Source organism: Pyxicephalus adspersus, chromosome 3 (assembly GCF_032062135.1).
Source record: "Pyxicephalus adspersus chromosome 3, UCB_Pads_2.0, whole genome shotgun sequence".
NCBI classification, from domain to species: domain Eukaryota; kingdom Metazoa; phylum Chordata; class Amphibia; order Anura; family Pyxicephalidae; genus Pyxicephalus; species Pyxicephalus adspersus.
Genome location: NC_092860.1, coordinates 21,392,483 through 21,409,835, shown reverse-complemented (window position 1 = coordinate 21,409,835; position 17,353 = coordinate 21,392,483). Strand labels below are relative to the sequence as shown.

Below are 17,353 nucleotides of genomic sequence, written 5' to 3'. Positions count from 1 at the left end.
ACACAACACAAAGTACTCTCAGTGGCAATTTTTGTGTGTAAGCAAGTCTGGAGGACTTCATTGAGTATTGTCTCCTAGATCAGTGGTCGGTAACCGGTGGTCTGCGGCTCTGGCTAGTGCTCCCCCGAGAGGGGTCAGGAGAAGGACCCTGCTGGTAGAACGTACTGGCCACAGCCGCGGACCATGTCCTCCGTACGGATCTCAGGGCAGTGGGCCGGCTGTGTCTCTGGACACAGGCTCAGATCTGCGATGGGAGAGTGGCGGGTTCTGGCATCATGACGTCACTATGGGGGAAGTTTAATCTCCATGGAGTGACACCCGGCTCCCTGCGCATGCGCAGTCCGGAGCTGGTAAATTTAGCGGCCTGTGGGTCCGAAAAGGTTGGCGACCACTGTCCTAGATAGACCAGAATACAATAAATTTAAAGAGAAGAAATGTGCAGCCAGTATTCTCTCAAGTTGGATGGGAAGAAGCTGTAGGTGGGTGCTGACCCCTGTACAGTAACACAATTTTTAGTAACCACCCAAAGAACAGCTTGGTAGTTACTGAAAAGTGCCGGGTAGTACTCCCGACTGAAAGATGTTGGGGAGAACACTGCCAGCTTGGATGCAGCAGGTTTAAAGCTCCCTGGTGGCCTATGTGTTTGATGGTTAGATACAACAGGGATTAAAGATCTGCATCACATACAGTAAATATTTATCTTCTCCCCGGACTTTAAACTGATGGAACATAATACCATTAACAAATATGTCATTGCTTTTGGCAAGTATATTTTTACTTGAGCACAGTGATTGGGTATGTAGGTGTGAAATGGGTGCAAGTAAGGAAAAACATCCATATTTTATATTTAAATAAAAATGTTAAAAAAATAACACCATTAATGTACATATTCACAATAATTGTATTGTAATTTTTATTGATTAGTGTTTTAAATATTAGCTGAAATGCACACATTTTGTTGAACTCAACAAAATAATTTTTTTTCCAGGTAAAAGGAGGTTTATATTTGAGTATACATTTTTTTTTGTCTGATGTTACAGTATGTGACCTAGCCACACTAAGCAAAAGACCCCTAAAGCCATTCTCAGGGAGGGAGGCAACCACCTACAGTTCCCTTTCTGGGACAGGTGGAAGCAGGTCGGTGGCACATAGGCCGCCAGAACCTTATTTTGGACACAGGGGTGCTAAAGAGAATAATGCTCGTCAGTTTCAGTGCATGGGGAAAGTTATTTCCTTTGGGCTTATATCAGCACAGCAGTGGACCATATATTTGCTTCCCTTTTGCCATGGTTGTAAAAGCAGGTAAGCCTGGTTTGTCATGTTGGTTTATTTCTGGAAGAGTTGTTACTATTATTAGTAAACAGGATTTATATAGCGCCAACATATTACGCAGCGCTGTGCATTAAATAGGGGTTGAAAATGACAGATACAGACAGTGACATAGGAGGAGGAGAGGACCCTGCCCTGAAGAGCTTACAATCTAGGAGGTTGGGGAAGTAACACACAGTAGGAGGGGGAGTTGAGAAAGTAGACATGCTATTTTAAACTTCACTCGTGTCTATTGAACAGCAGCCTATGCATGGACCCCGCTGAGTTTATACTGACAGGTAAACTCAATAATCAGGAATTATTAGATTATTATCAGGAATTATCATGGAGCTATTGCTATATTAATTGTTTTACTGTGCCAGAGAATGCAGTGTGACACCAAATAAATGCAGCAATTCATTTGGTTTCACATTGCATTCTCTGGCAAAGTAAAACAATTAATCTCAATAAGAAGAAACAAGAATACATGAGAAGAGCACGCAGTAACATGCAGTGGATTGATCTAATAATAATAATGTAGATCAATCCTTTGCACATTACTGCATGCTCTTCTCATGTGTTCTTGTTTTTTCTTATTGAGATAGTTTTTTCAATAAATTTCAAGTTTGGCCCGCAACTTGGTATAAGTTTTTAAATTTTGGCCCTCTGTGTATTTGAGTTTGACACCCGTGCTGTAGATGAAGGATGCCCTAGTGATTCCCTCATTGGCAGAATTACTTGTGATAGTTCAGTCTATGACTGAATGAGGAAACCTTCTGGTGAAGAAGCAACATTCTGGGAGCGAGGTCTTGATTTCAAAGCAGAACTAAACTTGCAGGTACGTTCTTTTTTTGCCAAAGGGACCGGCTAAGTAAGCTGTTTTTTTTTTTTTTTTTTACTGAAGGCGTAGCCTGTCCTTTCTGCTATAAAGAACCTGTCTGCTCACAATTCAACTTAGTTCTTCTTTAAGGTTAAAGTTAGCAGCCTAACTTTTTGTAAACTTTTATTAAAAAGTTTAAATAAATTTTTTTATGCAATAAAAAAAAAAATGGTTTGGTACTGCAAAATGACGGAGCCGACGACCTCCTATGAGGTCCTATAAACATGTTCAGGAACACGAATTGCTGTCCCATGCCCACTGAGAATAGGTAGTTAAAGGATTACAGGTCAGGTCAGATGAAGAGAAAGATCACATCCATGATTTAGTATTATGTGAAATGATATACTGATTTTATAGTGTATAACATATAGCCAAAATGTTTTTGTTTTAGAAATAGGTGAAGGAATATAACCCCTGTAAAATGACTGTGTACCTCTAGATATATTCACATTCCTCATCTGTCCTGATGACCTGTTTCTAAATAATACAAAGATAAAAATTCCATTACAATAGGAAAAGAGGTGAAATATTGCAGAAACCTGTTCAGGTGACAGTTGCATCCAGGGCAGGAAGTGAGGAACATCTACCTAATGGGACACAAACACCTTGGATGCTAATCCATTTCTAATTAATTCCACATACACTTAAATGACAGTGATTTTAGGCTGCAAGAAAATTAAAAAAAATACACATTCTTAAAATGAGCTCATTTGTTTATTTTTGTTAGAAAACATTATAAAAACATACAAATTAAAAGAGTATAGCTAATATTTAAATTAACAGTGATCACAGACTGTAGTATAAGATACACATTGGTGTAAAGAAAAATTATGAAGTTTTCCACAGCTTCAATTTAATCAAACTGGAATCATTTGGCAGTCCATATAAATCAGAGGGATTACTTTATGTTTTTTTTTGCTTTCTAGGGAGTGGTATTCTTTAATGGTATATTTATTTGGTATATTTACATTTCCTGGGGGTGTAATAAGTTTAGCTGCATTTGTTAGCTGAAATGTCTGAACTGGGAAATCTCATTCTCCTACATCGATGCTGGATAAGTGCTTACATTAGGGCTGTTCTGGGATGTCGGTCATTAAATATACAATGTCTTCCAGGTAACCCCATGGACCTTCCTGCAAGCTAATTTGTTACAGTGATAAGGAATACAGAGAATATCAGAACAATAGAGGATAATAAGGGGGTTTTGAGAATCACAGTGTCAATCTGATAACAGATGTGCAGTATCAATACCTTCTTACTAAAGTTAATTTCCCCATAGCCACCAGTAAGATGTAGACTAGATGATGAAAACAAAATTAACCTAATTGGTTGTGAATAATTAGAGTTATAACAGGATGGAGATGATTTATAAATCATTTTTTGACCATTAGAGAGAAAATCAGCTCCAGTTTAACTCGTGTGCTAAACAATCCTCTTCCCTTGCTCAGACAATAATGCATGACAACTCATACTCCTCATATAAATTTTCAAGTCTACTGTATTGCGTTTTTTAAAAGATCCTGTTAGGTCGATTTGGTCGTAACACACAGGGCAGCACATCAAGAGTGCAGCACGTTGAATCTTTCCACAATGTGCAGCAATACAAATGTGTACGAGAATGAGCTGCAATACAATGCATTAGTTGTTACATGGCCCTGTGTTCTGCCTGCACTTTAAAATGCAGGGCAATGGGAACAAGATATATTGAATTAATGTGTTAGAAGAATCATCTGCATATAACGATTATCAACTCCAGAAGAATTAGGATTCATACACGCTCTCAATTATCAATCTTTTATAATCGAAGTATAAAAGAGTTGCAGTCGTTCATGGATCCGTCAGAATGAATCCATGAATGACATCGGGCGATTTCTGTACAAGTTTTAGATTCTTGCCTGAGACAAGCCCAACTGTTCCTATCAGTCTTACAGTAAGTACATATCCTTACCATCTGAGCTGGTGAAGAAGGGTATGCATGGGGATTTGCTAAGTTGTATTAAGCTTTGCATCTTTCTGGGACGTTACACTGTTTTCACCAAGGGCAGAAATCAGAGCCACCATTAGCAGAAAAATGTAGGAATATAAAAGCCGTCATACAAGTGCCACAATGCAATTGGTAGAGGTTAACCTCTATCTCTCTATAGTATTCTAAATTCATATTATGGCTTAAAATTGAAATTAAAGAGAAGAGAAGGGGTTTAATGGCTAAAAATAATAATTATGTATTTGTGAGAATAATTCAAACATAATTACATACAGTCAAACAATGCATCTCAGGCCTATTGTAGTATCATGAGATTAGGATGTCCTTGCTATACATCAACAACTATAAATATTTGCAATCGTGTCAGTCTTTTTTACCTGACACATTTGGCCTGTATTGACATCTTCTGGGGTATAGCCATATTGTTCTGTTTTTCCCTAATACTGAATATTAACTACATCAAAACCGTTTAGGTCCCAGCAATACCCCTCAAGATCCCAATACAGGCGAAAAGCATTGGGTGAAAAAGACTGACACTGTTACAAATATAAGTAGTTGCTGAAGTAAAGTATGGACACCCTAAAGCCATGATACTACTATGGGCCTGGGATGCGTTGTTTGATTGTACGTTATTAGGTATGAATAATGCTCATGAATACATAATTATTGGCTTTAGCCATAAACACCCTACTGCTCTCCATTCCTTTCATTTTCATGCCATAAAGTGCCACAATGCACCATTCAGAGATACCAATGGTTTGTGCTTTTTTTCTGAACCAGTAAACACCTATAACACTTGACACTTGCTTAATAAGGCAATACAAAAAAGCAACAAGGATGTGCAAAGTGCAGTAACAATGACCACAATAAATTATGATGGAAAGCAACCAGAAAAGCTGAAAGGCATTATTTAGATACATTTAAAATGCTGTTTAAATGCACTGTAAGTGCGTTTTTTATGCATTTTTGTCAAGCAGTCATAGTCTACATTATGAGTAAATGATTCAGAACTTTGCAAATCTTAAATTGCACCTTACTGAAATGAATTACTTGCCGCATGTATGCCTAGGATCAGCTATTCATAAAAGATCAATTAACATTATATGACTTGCCAGGCACCCAATAATTTCATGAGACAGTCATTTTCGTGAGTTATGCAACAAACACCTGGTAGGAGCCATTACTTACAATGCCTTATTAAAAGTGACTTTTGCCATTCTTCTGGTATCTACCAATAACTGTGCACAGAGGCTGCACAAAGTTCTATTGTTTGCTAGGTAGCAGCTGTAAAAATGGACAATTGCAAAGCAGGACAGTAAAAGTAATGGTAAAGTTAAATTTTACAATTAATATTTTTTGGGTTATGACATTATCTGCTTTCTCAGACTGAGGTCAAAGAGATACCAAACACAATAAATCCAGAAAGGAAGGGAATTGAAAGTTGCACTTTAGTTTTCACAGCTGCTACCTGACCATTCCTCATTAGATATGTGACATGAAACAGGATCAATAGGAGTGTTTACAACAGCCCCTGTGCACTGCCACTGTGGGATGAGATGGTAAGGTTTACTTTAATATGCCTACAACCAATAAACAAAACCAAACCCATCTCCCTCCTTATTGCTGAATGTTTTCCCCGTGAGGGCTAATAAATATTAATTCTTATTGTGTGCACCAAAGCAGTAAAACTCTCTCCCATCCAGGAAAATGAACTGTCCTTAGGTCAGGAGAATAAGCCAGCCGTATTCTGAGTTTGTCATTTCTTCTTTTAACCATATAAAAAGGTCTTGTTTCCTCTCTAGGCCACACACATCATTGTGCACTGTGCTGGCAGATGTGATTTATGTTTTAGTTTAAGAACATTCGTGAACTTTATCACATTCTTCGAACTCATCAGCATGAAAAAAAGGGCTAAAACAAAAATATGCGAATTTGTAGTCGTCACGATTCATATAAAATGGTGGCACAGTGATCTCTCTGTCCGATTCCAGCAGCAGCAAACTTAATTCATATTTCATAGCTCTCCCCCATGAGATTATACAGGATTCGCCATTGCCCCAGTGTTTATGTTAATATCACCTAGACGAGCTGCGTTCTTTGCTCACACAGTCGTCCTGCGTTGTGCTGTCTCCATTGCCCATCCCACTGCAAGTTCTTCTCTTCTTTTTTCTGTGGGCCATTGTCTCTGCTCCAGAGCTTGAGTCATCCTGTATGCAGATCAAAAGTGAAAACAGTTAGTGGCATATAACAATGTAGAATTTATTTCCTGGATTTATATAGAAGACATCCTACATGGATAAAGCCATTCACATCTTCACCTGGTCCCCTAATCAGTGCCCACAATATAGAGCCAATCAGGGAGGTATCATGGGCATGGGATTTTTTTTTTCTATTTGGAACCCTAGTACATATTTGCTTGAGATTTTCAACTCACTACTGCCCTTCCAATCATCTTCCAAACTACTAATTTCTCTTGACTAATACTGCATTATAGGAAATCTTTTCCAAACTGATAAAAGTAACTATCACTTTGCCCATTGAAAGTGACAAAGTTTCTGTGTTCTCCCCAGCCCCATTTGGCTGGGTGCACCGAACCCGGCATTTTTCAGTAACCAGCCTTCTGCTTTTGGATGGTGCGTTGGGTCACAATACAGAGGCTGCCACCTCCAACAATTTCTTTCCATCCAGCAAAATCTCTGGGTTGGACACTGAAGTTTCTTTAAAGCCCACCCTATGACCCACGTATCTTCCCCTACACTCCTCCAATATCATAACCTTGTGTTAGCTTAGTGTCATATTAGACCTTGTTGATTATATCAACCTCTCATGTAACAGTGTTTAGGTCTGACGACTGGCCACTGTATCATTAGAGGGGGTCACATACATTTTACTGTATAATGTATGGATGTACTTGGTATTCACAGTAGCTTTAATGTTGAGAAGGAAGGTGAATCCTGGAGGGTGGGTGTTGGCTTCAAATAAAAATTATATTAGCCTATAATAATTCTTAGGGACAGTGGCAATTACTAGCCACTTTTTGGCTAAATATGTTGTGTACACTTCAATTTGTAAAGCACAAAATTATTGAATTGTTGATTTATCTATGATACCCCATTGATTCCTACAGGGATCCCCTACAACTGATGCAGCACTTGAAGGTGAGGATTTTATCCCAAAACTGCTTATGTAAACATTGACCTTCATATCCTCAACTGCAATATATTGTAACTCACTCAGGCCGAAAGATGGCTTTTGAATATGGTTGAATGAAAAGGACTCATCCTGTATTTAACTATTTTATAAATGTACGCCTTAGTGAACAAGATGCTTCAATCTAATAAAATATATATTGTGGCTACCTCATGTGTAAAAAAAATTGTTTAATCATATTATTTACACTCCGTGCCATTGATAGCCGCAGGATTTGGCTTTACTAGAGATCTATCACAATATATTAAATGTGAAATCGACACCTGAAACAAGTCAGTTGTGGTAATGCCCATTATCGTGTCCTAACAAGTGAAACTGATGGAAGAATATGTCTTGTGTTATTTGTCCACTAAGCATGCATAATCACTTTTGATGTCAATGCTAAGCTGCTTTTACTCTTCTGAAATGACCTGCAATAGATAGACCTGCAATGGGAGAGTGGAGGGTTCTGGCAACCTGACGTCAATCTGGGGGAAGTGTCTTTCTCTTTAAGTGACACACGGCTCTCTGCCCATGCGCGGTCCGGAGTCCGTGTATTTAGTGGACCACGAGCTGAAAATGGTTGGGTACCACTGCACTAAACAGAATGCATAAGAAAATGTCTTAAACTCTACCTAGGGGCATAGATTATATTGGGTTTATCTAAATTGGGCTACACAAATATTGAAGCTACAATGAGGTATTGCATTTCCACAAGCCTCACCTCTGAGCCAGATTCTGACGAACTTGAGGAAGAGGAACTGGAAGAATCACTTGAGGAGTCAGAAGCAATCCCTGTTGATTCCTGTAAATCCACAGTATCTGCTAGAGCTGCCAGCTCTGGCCGTTCCTGCTTGAGGATTCTGCAAGAATGATGGGAGAGAAGCAAGCAGATATAATAATTAGAAAAAACAAAAAAAAAAAAAACGTAAAAATAGAAAGGTTTTTTTACATTTAGTATATAGTAATAGGGTATTCAGCCAAGGGAATGAGGTGGTAAGAGACAATTTATACGTTCCATACAATGTGTTTATACGTTCCATACAATGCGTTTGCCTACATCAGCCCTTCAGGGCAGGTTATAAGATTTAGCATTTACATGCTTGTCTTGTAGAACATTGTACATGCTTAGCAACTCACGATTGCTTTGGTTACAGCTCTCTCTACTGGCAAAAAAAAATGTAATATCAATAAAAAATAAAGTAAAATAAAGAATAATAAAAAAAGCTGCCCCATAGAAATCACTCTGAATGCAAGAAAAATATATTAGTAGCTAAATAGCCTAAAATGAAACTTTACACACAAAGAAGTTAGAACAATAATATGAAAAGGATAATTGGATTGTATTTTAGTTTTTTTTTCCATTCCAAAGAAATAGGTACCAGCATTATCTGGATATGTTTAGGGATTTCTAGTTTCACACTTTAGACTCTGATTCCATGTAATTTTGGGTATAGAAATCTGCACTGTAATTCCTAGGTATCTGATCCATAGCCTTTAAATCTCATTATTCCTGCTACAACATTCCCAGTATCCTACAGGTAAAACCTTTTGTTAATTTTAGTGCAGGTGGACAGGGCGAGGAACACAGATAAGCAGATCTTGCATTCAGCCTGCCAAGTGATGGATGACAAAGCTAACTGTGTAGGATTACTTAAGCATAAAAGTAATAGAAAAGAAAATATTACATCCAAAACAACCAACGTTTATTATCTTGCAAAGAAATAAAGCTCAATAGGTAATGCTAATGGTGGCTAAGTACATAGAGATCTGTGAACAATTTAGCTAAGAGAGATAAAAAAAAAACAAAACAAAAAAAAAAAAAAAGTATGTCTTGTGTCCACTGGAAGACTTATTTAGATAACTAGTTGTTGAAGTCAGATATTTGTGCACCCTGTGCTGCAGTGCTGTTTACTGTTAAGCTGTGTGCACTGATCCAATTGTACAAAAACATTGGGCCTGATTATTAAAGCTCTCCAAGTCTGGAGAGGATACACTTTCAAAACTGAAGCTGGGTAATACAGCAAACCTGGAATGGATCTGGTCCAGGATTTAAAACATTTGCTAACAAATAGCAAATGACTTTATAGGAAATCCATTCCAGGTTTGCTGGATCACCCAGCTTCATTGACGAAAGTGTATCCTCTCTAGCCTTGGAGAACTTTATTAAAACAGGCCTATTGGGTAGATGAAGAGCATGACAGAGGCACACATTTTTAGCTTTAAGTATCATGATATTTGGCTTTGAAAAGCATCCATAAAGGGCTTGGAGAATGTAAAACTGTAAGTTTGTATACACCAGACCAGTCAGCATATCACCCATATTACCTTTCATAACCATATATACTCTTCCGCCTCTGCCCGGAGTAGGGAGATATACCATCTCTAAAGGTCATTATTGTCACCAAGACAAAAGGCGATGTCCCTCAAGCACACTTCGTTATCTTGCAGAGCTAAACTTCTCAAACAATGTGTTACTATTTTGCCGAAACTGAAAAATATATTTTATGGTTCTACTACCTCCCTTTCTCCTGAAGTGTTATTGGTGCCCTTGATTTTTAGCCATTTACCCTCTCATTCCTATTGAAGAGCCAATGAAAACACAGAAAAAGCCCCTGCTTATTTACTTGCAGGTAATTTTTATAATACATGTTTGCTGTAAATATTCGGAAATTGCTTTAAATGTTGTATTCTTTTAGGAAATTGTTAATTCTTCATTAAATAAAGAAAAAGCATCTCTTACCTATACCACTTCCTTGAAAGTTTGGGGCGCCCTCTTACCGTCTTGTGCCAAACAACAGGGAAGTTGGTGTAGCTGGCAAAGTTTTGGGTAACCGCAATAGTGGTGTCTAGGTTCAGTACAACATGCCACCAACCACCTAAAGAAAAAAAAAATTGATTATCTCAAAGAAAAAATAGAGATTACCATAGCTTGGATTACATGAAAGGGCACCGGAGTTTCATACCATGCCAATCTTTAGCATCTTACTTACAGTAGCTTTAAGCCAACTCAGCGGTGCAGAAGTCATACAGCTCTCCATACATTGGCACAATAAAAAAAAGTGGTCAGGTGCTTCAGAAGAAGTATTGTGGGCACAGTCTGTGGATAAAATTATTTACCTGGTACAAATACAGTCTCTCCAGGCTTCTGTAAGATCTCTAGGGGTTTGAATTCGGCAGGCCAGGTAGGAAGCAATGTTCGTGGGTATATGACATTAAACCAAGTGATGGCCTCATCTTGCTGGTTACCACCTTCTTCCCGTGTCACTTTAATCAGTTCACGTGGGGTATTGGTGGGAAAGAGGCACCAACGCTTGTGGCCATGAACAAGGGCATTCCAGGCACTAGTTCCGAGAGGATCAATGTGAATTCCTGTTCCAGAGCGAGGAGGACCCATCACAAACCACCTGTTATAAGTTAAAAAAGAGTTACACATTACACGGAAATATCTTTAGTCAAGCCATTCCACAAAGCTGTAATATTTTCCGAAAATGTGCCACATGATGGGTTGGGAAAACCAGAATACTAGTAAAAACAAATCAGTATTACACTGTATGTACAACTTTTATCTCATTCTCCTAATTATAAAATAGAGAAAAGTCTTCTTATTCATAGAAAATGATGAATATTTAAATTCAGACATCTGGCTAATTAAAAAAAACAAACAACAATTCTAGATCTCGATAAAGTAGCTCTAGGCTTGTGATAATGTGAAAAGGGCATTTATTCTTTTCACAACTCTTAAATGCATAGTTACCTCCAGCCAATATTTTCTCTCCTTTGGGTAAAATCTTCTCCATTGACTTTATTTTTAGGTCACTTTGATTAAAACCACGAGCAAACTATTGACTTTTTATAAACTGGGACTTGCAAAATGTTTTTTGCGGATAATGTTAGTCTAAGTCACTAGGGGTAGATGTAGCAATTAGACTGAGCTGTTAAGTAATACCAGACTTTTTAATTAATGTTGGCTTAAAATAGATCATTTATTTGTGATTTAGCTTTTGCACACCGGGCTCACAAAATGGTTCTAGGACCCAGGTGGGAGGTCATAATTCTACACATTGTTTATGCACTGCAATGTCTCAGGAGTCAGCTAGATGATTTTTGGGTTTATTTGTTAAAAATGTAAAAAAAAAAAAAAAAAGTCTGTGTTTACTGTAACTAATTTGCCCTGCTTGTTTTTAATATGTATGTGTCTGTGTGTATATATATATATAATATTAAATTTTGGCCTATATGGTTATTTTCAAAGCTGATGTGTATAAAAAAAAAATATATATATATATATATATATCTTCCAGCGGGGCTGACTCTGCATCGGAATAGTACATTGCTCATTTATGTTTGACACCCTTTATTGATAGATTTATAGTGTGGATTGGGTAAGGATATTTTGAGACTCCGGAGCCACTGCTGTGGCTACAATCCTCACAGCAATTCTTTTTTTACCACAATATTCTCAGTTTCCCAGATGGATGGAAGCTAAGCAACATTTACCCAGAAGAACAAAGACATGCTGAGTGTGCAGGGCTTCCCCACTGTGTCCTGCATTCATAGTGTAATGATGCAGCTACTGGCAGACATCAGCACTGCTCTCTATACTGAGGACTAACCACGGCCAGGACAGCATTAGAAAAGGAACAATGTTATGTAGTAGGTGTGAGAATATCAGAATTCCTGTGGATCAAGAGAATGGATTTTGCAACAGTTCCTGAAAATCTTATCAGTTTATAAGTTCAATGTTCCCTTTTTAAAAGAGATGATGGGCAGAACTAAATCTCATTATACCTGTATGGGGGTCTGCGCTTCTCCCCCGCGTACTGGAAGAGGTCATCCCTAAAATATTTTGGCACTTCATAGTCATCCAGTAGTTTCTGCCTCTTGGGATGTTCTCCATAACTGCTGTCGAAGATATATAGCGGGCTGTCATCCCGGGTTCCCTCCAAGTACTCAATGTAATATTTCATCTTCATCTTCACAGAATAGCCATCGTTATCCTCGCCACATTTGAACTTCTGGTTGCGATACTTTCGTTTTAGCCTCTCCAGTGTCCATTTTTCCTGAGCTGGCCAACCAATCTGAGCATTCACGAGGACAACCGGCTTGTAAGGTTTCTCATAGCGTTCAATAAATTCTTCAAGGCTCAGCTGAGTAGCATCAGCACGCTCTACATTATCCTATTGGAGGGGGAAAAAAAGGAGTTAGAAGATTGGATGTAAGCTGGAAGAAATAAAATGATCAGTCATAGTAAAAATAAAGCAGATGTTCAGTATTCTGCACAGAATTTGAAGTTTTTTTTTTTTTTTTTTTTTTTTAAGTTTGATAGGAAGAAGCTTTAGGTGGGTGGTGGCCCTGTTTTGGTACCCAACTTTTCATTAACCACCCAAAAACAGCCAGGTGGTTACTGAAAAGTGCTAGGTAAAGCTAAAAGGGGATGGGGAGAACACTGCTCTTCTGCTTGAATGAACATCTTCAGGCCAAAGCTGTAATTTCTTTTTTGCCACCTAATGTGTTTTGGATGGAATGAAAGCCATTGTCAACCCCCTGCTCCTAGATCTAGGATAGCACAGACCCCCCCACCTGGGGTAATTTCACCATGCAGCATGGACTAGAACAGAAAAGTGTATTGGCACTAGAACTTTATATTGAGCAAACTACATTCTTTGGTAATTTGCGGCTGGACTTAGGCCTAAAAAAAATGATTGACTTGCCGATTTAATAGTTTTCGGAAACTTTACTAAAAAGTAGAAATCCTCCTGTTCACATTAGGGTGGAACTACACAGTCAATCATTTTCTTACAACAGCTTTTTTATCAGATATATACATTTCCAGGATTATATCTTTCGTCCCAATTGTTTTTTCACATTGGAAGTCAAAAACCAACCCACACCCGGAGCTCACCACATTGCAGATAGGGCCTGATTTACAGACTATTAGCTCTGATATGATTCATATGGACCTTTCTGCATCTGCATGCATACAACTTGGTAGAATAGATGTCAGTCTTGGGAGGAAAGTTTATAGGGAAAGTTTATGAGAACCAGGTATGGCTTTGCTGTACACGTGTCTGGGCTTAACACCCTCAGAGACACGGGAGCTTGTAAATGTGCACATTACAAAAAGAAGAGCAGACTTAATGAGCATGCCATGTAGTTAGCAAATAGCAGTGTTCTCCCCAGCCCCTTTTAGCCGGGCACACCACTCAGCACTTTTCAGTAACCACCTGGCTGTTTTTGGGTGGTTACTGAAGAGTTGGGTCACAATACAGGGCTACCACCTGCCTACAGCTTCTTCCCACCCACCATAAAAAAATGCTTGGGTTGAACACCGATATAGGAACAATCTTAGGGAGTGGAATTATTAAGTGGCCATTCAGACATACACTGATATTGTTCTCATTGCACGCAGCATACAAAGTGGACTTCTAAGGTTAGAATGAGAATATTTCACTGCTTCACCTTGTAACGCTGTGTAAAAATAGTTAGCTTTCTGAATTCAGAATTATATAAAGCGTGAAATAACACTGTGCAGAATAAGGTTAAGTACACACGTTAGATTTTTCTTGTTGGAAAGGATCTTTACGACCCTTTCCAACAATAAAAGAGTGAAGGCTGCATGAACGAGCGTTGTACATACAGAGCCGTTCTGCTCTATGGAGAGGGAGGGGAGGCGAACGACAGAGCGGCACCCCGCTGTGCTCTCTCCCCTTAACTTGTATTACGATCGTTCTTGGATCCGCCAGGACAGATCCGTGAACAACATCAGACGAACGCTGTACACATGGCAGATTCATGTCCGATATCACCCCTGAGGTGAGAATCAGACGAGAATCATCTGATGTGTGTATGTAGCCTAAGAATAGCTAATGACAGTCACACCCAGCCTGAAGCAGAGCTGTGTCACATTTACATACAAAGTACAAACACAGATAACAACCTGCAAAGGAAAGAAGAAGCAATGTAATGCTGCGTACACAGGTGCAATTATTGTCATTGGAAAGGATCTTTCAGGATCCTTTGCAATGACAAACGACTGCATGAATGCTGTACATACAGCACCGTTCTGCTCCATGGAGAGGGAAGGGGGAGAACGATTGAGCAGCACCTTGCTTCGCTCTCCTCCCTTCACTTGCATTACGATGGTTCATTGTTTATGGATTCGTCAGGACGGTCGTTCAGACGATGAGCGCTGTACACACACCAGATTCTTGTCTGATATCAGCACCAAGCTGATTATCGGATGAGAACCATTGCATGTGTGTACCTAGCCCATGACTATGAGGAGGGAAAGGTCAGGTTCCTGGTGAATGCGAGGAAACAAGGGTGCTGTGTGTATCACACAAGGTGACCCCCTGTATTTCCTGGTGAGATGACATATATACATGACGTATATAGATCCCTGCGCACTGGGTGAATAGTGGAGAGGATAGCCGCCTTTTTCTCCAGCAGAGCTCTGTCTTGGAGCTGGCTGATGATCAATGCCAAAGCAGACAACAAATTTGGAGAATTTTTCTCTAATCGTGCTTTGTGGGTCTTATATACAAATCACCAGAAACAAGAGCTTCATAGTTACTTTAACATTCAACTTCAGACAGTCAAATACACGATTTGCTTTTTCAGTTCCCTGTGAATCTGACTTTCACTGCAACATTCTCCGATGAAGGTTCAATCGCTGCCATGTAACGTACAGCGCTGCCTAATATGTTATACTGTTTGATAATACTTGAAATACACAGATCTGGAAGTTTCTTCATAATTTATTGAATGTCAGATTCACTGGTCTAGAATTAGCCTGTCTGTCTTTAGATATTTCTTATAACTTCCTGTCCCTCACACATTATAGGAATTCTGCCCCTTTCCCAATCTAGCTAGAGTTAGATTCTGAGTGGTGAGTGGTATTATTATTAATAAAACATGCCTAAACTGAGAATTTTTACTATACATAAAAGGATAGACAATCCCCCCTAATTCCTGGCCACCTAGGCTGTTGAGAATAAATGGGAGCCCAAAGCCACCCAGGATACCTACGTCTGGCATCCTGAGGGGCTCTTGGGCGCACCTTTTGCTCTAGCATGCGCAGAAGGAGCCTTTTTGCACAAAAAGAAAAATTTACTGATCTAACGCATGCGCAGTGTCACCCGATCGCGCACCTGGGTGGGGTAACATGGGATGAAGAACCCGGAAGAGAAGACGAAGATGGGGGCGCCCAGAGAGCTGGCTCCAGGGCGGATCCTGGGATGACGAGGTATCTGATGGAAAACACCCCTGAAGGGATTGGACTGCACTGCGGGATTAAAGGTAAGTGTGTTTTGTTGTTAGTTTTGAGTTTAGTTTCCCTTTAAACAGGATTTATATAGCCACAACATATTATGCAGTGCTGTACATTAAATAGGGGATGCAAATGACAGACAGTGACACAGAAGGAGGAGAGGACCCTGCCCTGAAGAGCTTACAATCTAGGAGGTTTATTCTTCCAAACATCAATGTCACCAGGAATTATTATAAGAATAGACCCTTCTATTTTAGTAAAACAGGAATAGAGGAGAAATCTTCCAAATGGGGGGTACTTCTGTCCCTGACAGCAGCCTAAGGTTATGTATACAGGTGCAATAATTATCATTGGAAAGGTTCACGATCCTTTCCAACGACTGCACGATGCATGAATGAGCGCTGTACATACATCACCGTTCTGCTCTATGGAAAGGGGAGGGGGAGAACGACAGAGCAGCACCCAGCTGTGCTCTCTCCCCTTTCATTTTTAATATGATCGTTCTTCGTCCATCAGCCAGGACGGTCGTTCGGACGAGCGCTGCACATACGCAAGATTCTTGTCCGATATCAGCCCTGAGCCGATTATTGGACAAGAACCATTGCACGTGTGTACCCAGCCTTAAGCACTGTGCTTGTGAGAACTGTCATTGTAAATGATCTTTCCATTGTACACCTAGCACTGTTCTGTTGTATGGAGAGGGGAGGGTAACGGAGTGGCAACCCCATTGAAAAGCACACCCAATCAGTCGTTCAATAATCAGCCAGGGCTGATTGATTAGGTGACTGCTGTACGATTAGTCTCAGATCACAACCATCTGACGTGTAGGTAGCATAACACGCATCAGCTTTTCAATGGCACCCTGAAGTGCTAAAGAAAGACTCATGCATTGCAGAAAGACCTTAATGCCCGGGTGGGTTGTATTGCACAAATATTGCATTTATATTTCCAGTGCATTGGCCTCACCCTATTTAATGTACAGTGCTGCTTTATATGTTGACAATATATAAATCCTATTTATTTATTAATAATAATTCACTGTGCCACATGTAAACATTGAGCCAATTAAAATCTTTGCCCTGGTGCCTGACAGACCAATCAGAAGCTAGGATGAAGTTTTTTTTTTCTTGATACAGCTTTATTTTTAAAACATTTTTGTGCACGATCTTAATTTGGGAAAAGGGGGGGTGATACCAATATTAAATAGAAAAACAATGGAGAGAATAAAAACACAATTGTTTATACACAGAAGAAGATGCAGACCTATCGGTAGGCAGTATTAGGGGGATTGGAATATTTTTTAGTCTGGGTTTTGGGGAAGGGAGGGCTGGGTGCTCAGAGCCCAGTCCCCCCTCCTCCTAATATACAATATGGTGGGAACTCTAACCTGCACACTGCTAGGGCTCAGCCGGTACACCTCAATATAATTATGGCGGCTCCAGTCCTGCGAATCCTTCAGCTCGGGCCGGGCACTCCGCTTGGCCTCCTTAATTCGCTTCTTACTCTTGTGGTTCATCCCGGGGTATTCCCAGCCAGGCACGATACCAGCACCTTACTCGCAGCAGCGCAGCAGACAGCTATGGCCTCGCCCACATTCATCCTGATTGGCTCAACCTACCAGGAAGTAATGCGCCCTTATGCACGCCTCGTCCTGAGAGAGCCGACATGTTGGGAAGGTCAACTCAAACCTTACCTTACAAAAACGCTAATATAATGTCCC

General features: G+C 39.7%; 1 protein-coding gene across 1 annotated transcript; it reads right to left on the bottom strand.

Annotated features, from left to right (window-relative positions):
• Positions 1-2,880: 2,880 nt before the first annotated feature.
• JMJD6 (jumonji domain containing 6, arginine demethylase and lysine hydroxylase) lies at positions 2,881-17,204 on the bottom strand. The gene is made up of 6 exons (XM_072403827.1): positions 17,021-17,204; positions 12,153-12,541; positions 10,482-10,768; positions 10,105-10,240; positions 8,086-8,224; positions 2,881-6,379 (listed from the first exon to the last, which is right to left on the bottom strand). The coding sequence occupies exons 1-6, from the start codon at positions 17,147-17,149 to the stop codon at positions 6,248-6,250; spliced, it is 1,212 nt and encodes a 403-aa protein (XP_072259928.1). The 5' UTR covers positions 17,150-17,204; the 3' UTR covers positions 2,881-6,247.
• Positions 17,205-17,353: the final 149 nt, after the last annotated feature.

What these genes read in the sequence shown, in the direction of transcription:
- JMJD6 (XM_072403827.1), bottom strand. Translation starts at nt 17,149, where the DNA reads ATGAACCACAAGAGTAAGAAGCGAATTAAGGAGGCCAAGCGGAGTGCC. An exon ending in AGAGACTGTATTTGTACCAG is followed by an intron (nt 10,241 to 10,481) that starts GTAAATAATTTT and finishes TTTTTTCTTTAG; the next exon opens with GTGGTTGGTGGCATGTTGTA. An exon ending in CGTCAGAATCTGGCTCAGAG is followed by an intron (nt 6,380 to 8,085) that starts GTGAGGCTTGTG and finishes ATCTGCATACAG; the next exon opens with GATGACTCAAGCTCTGGAGC.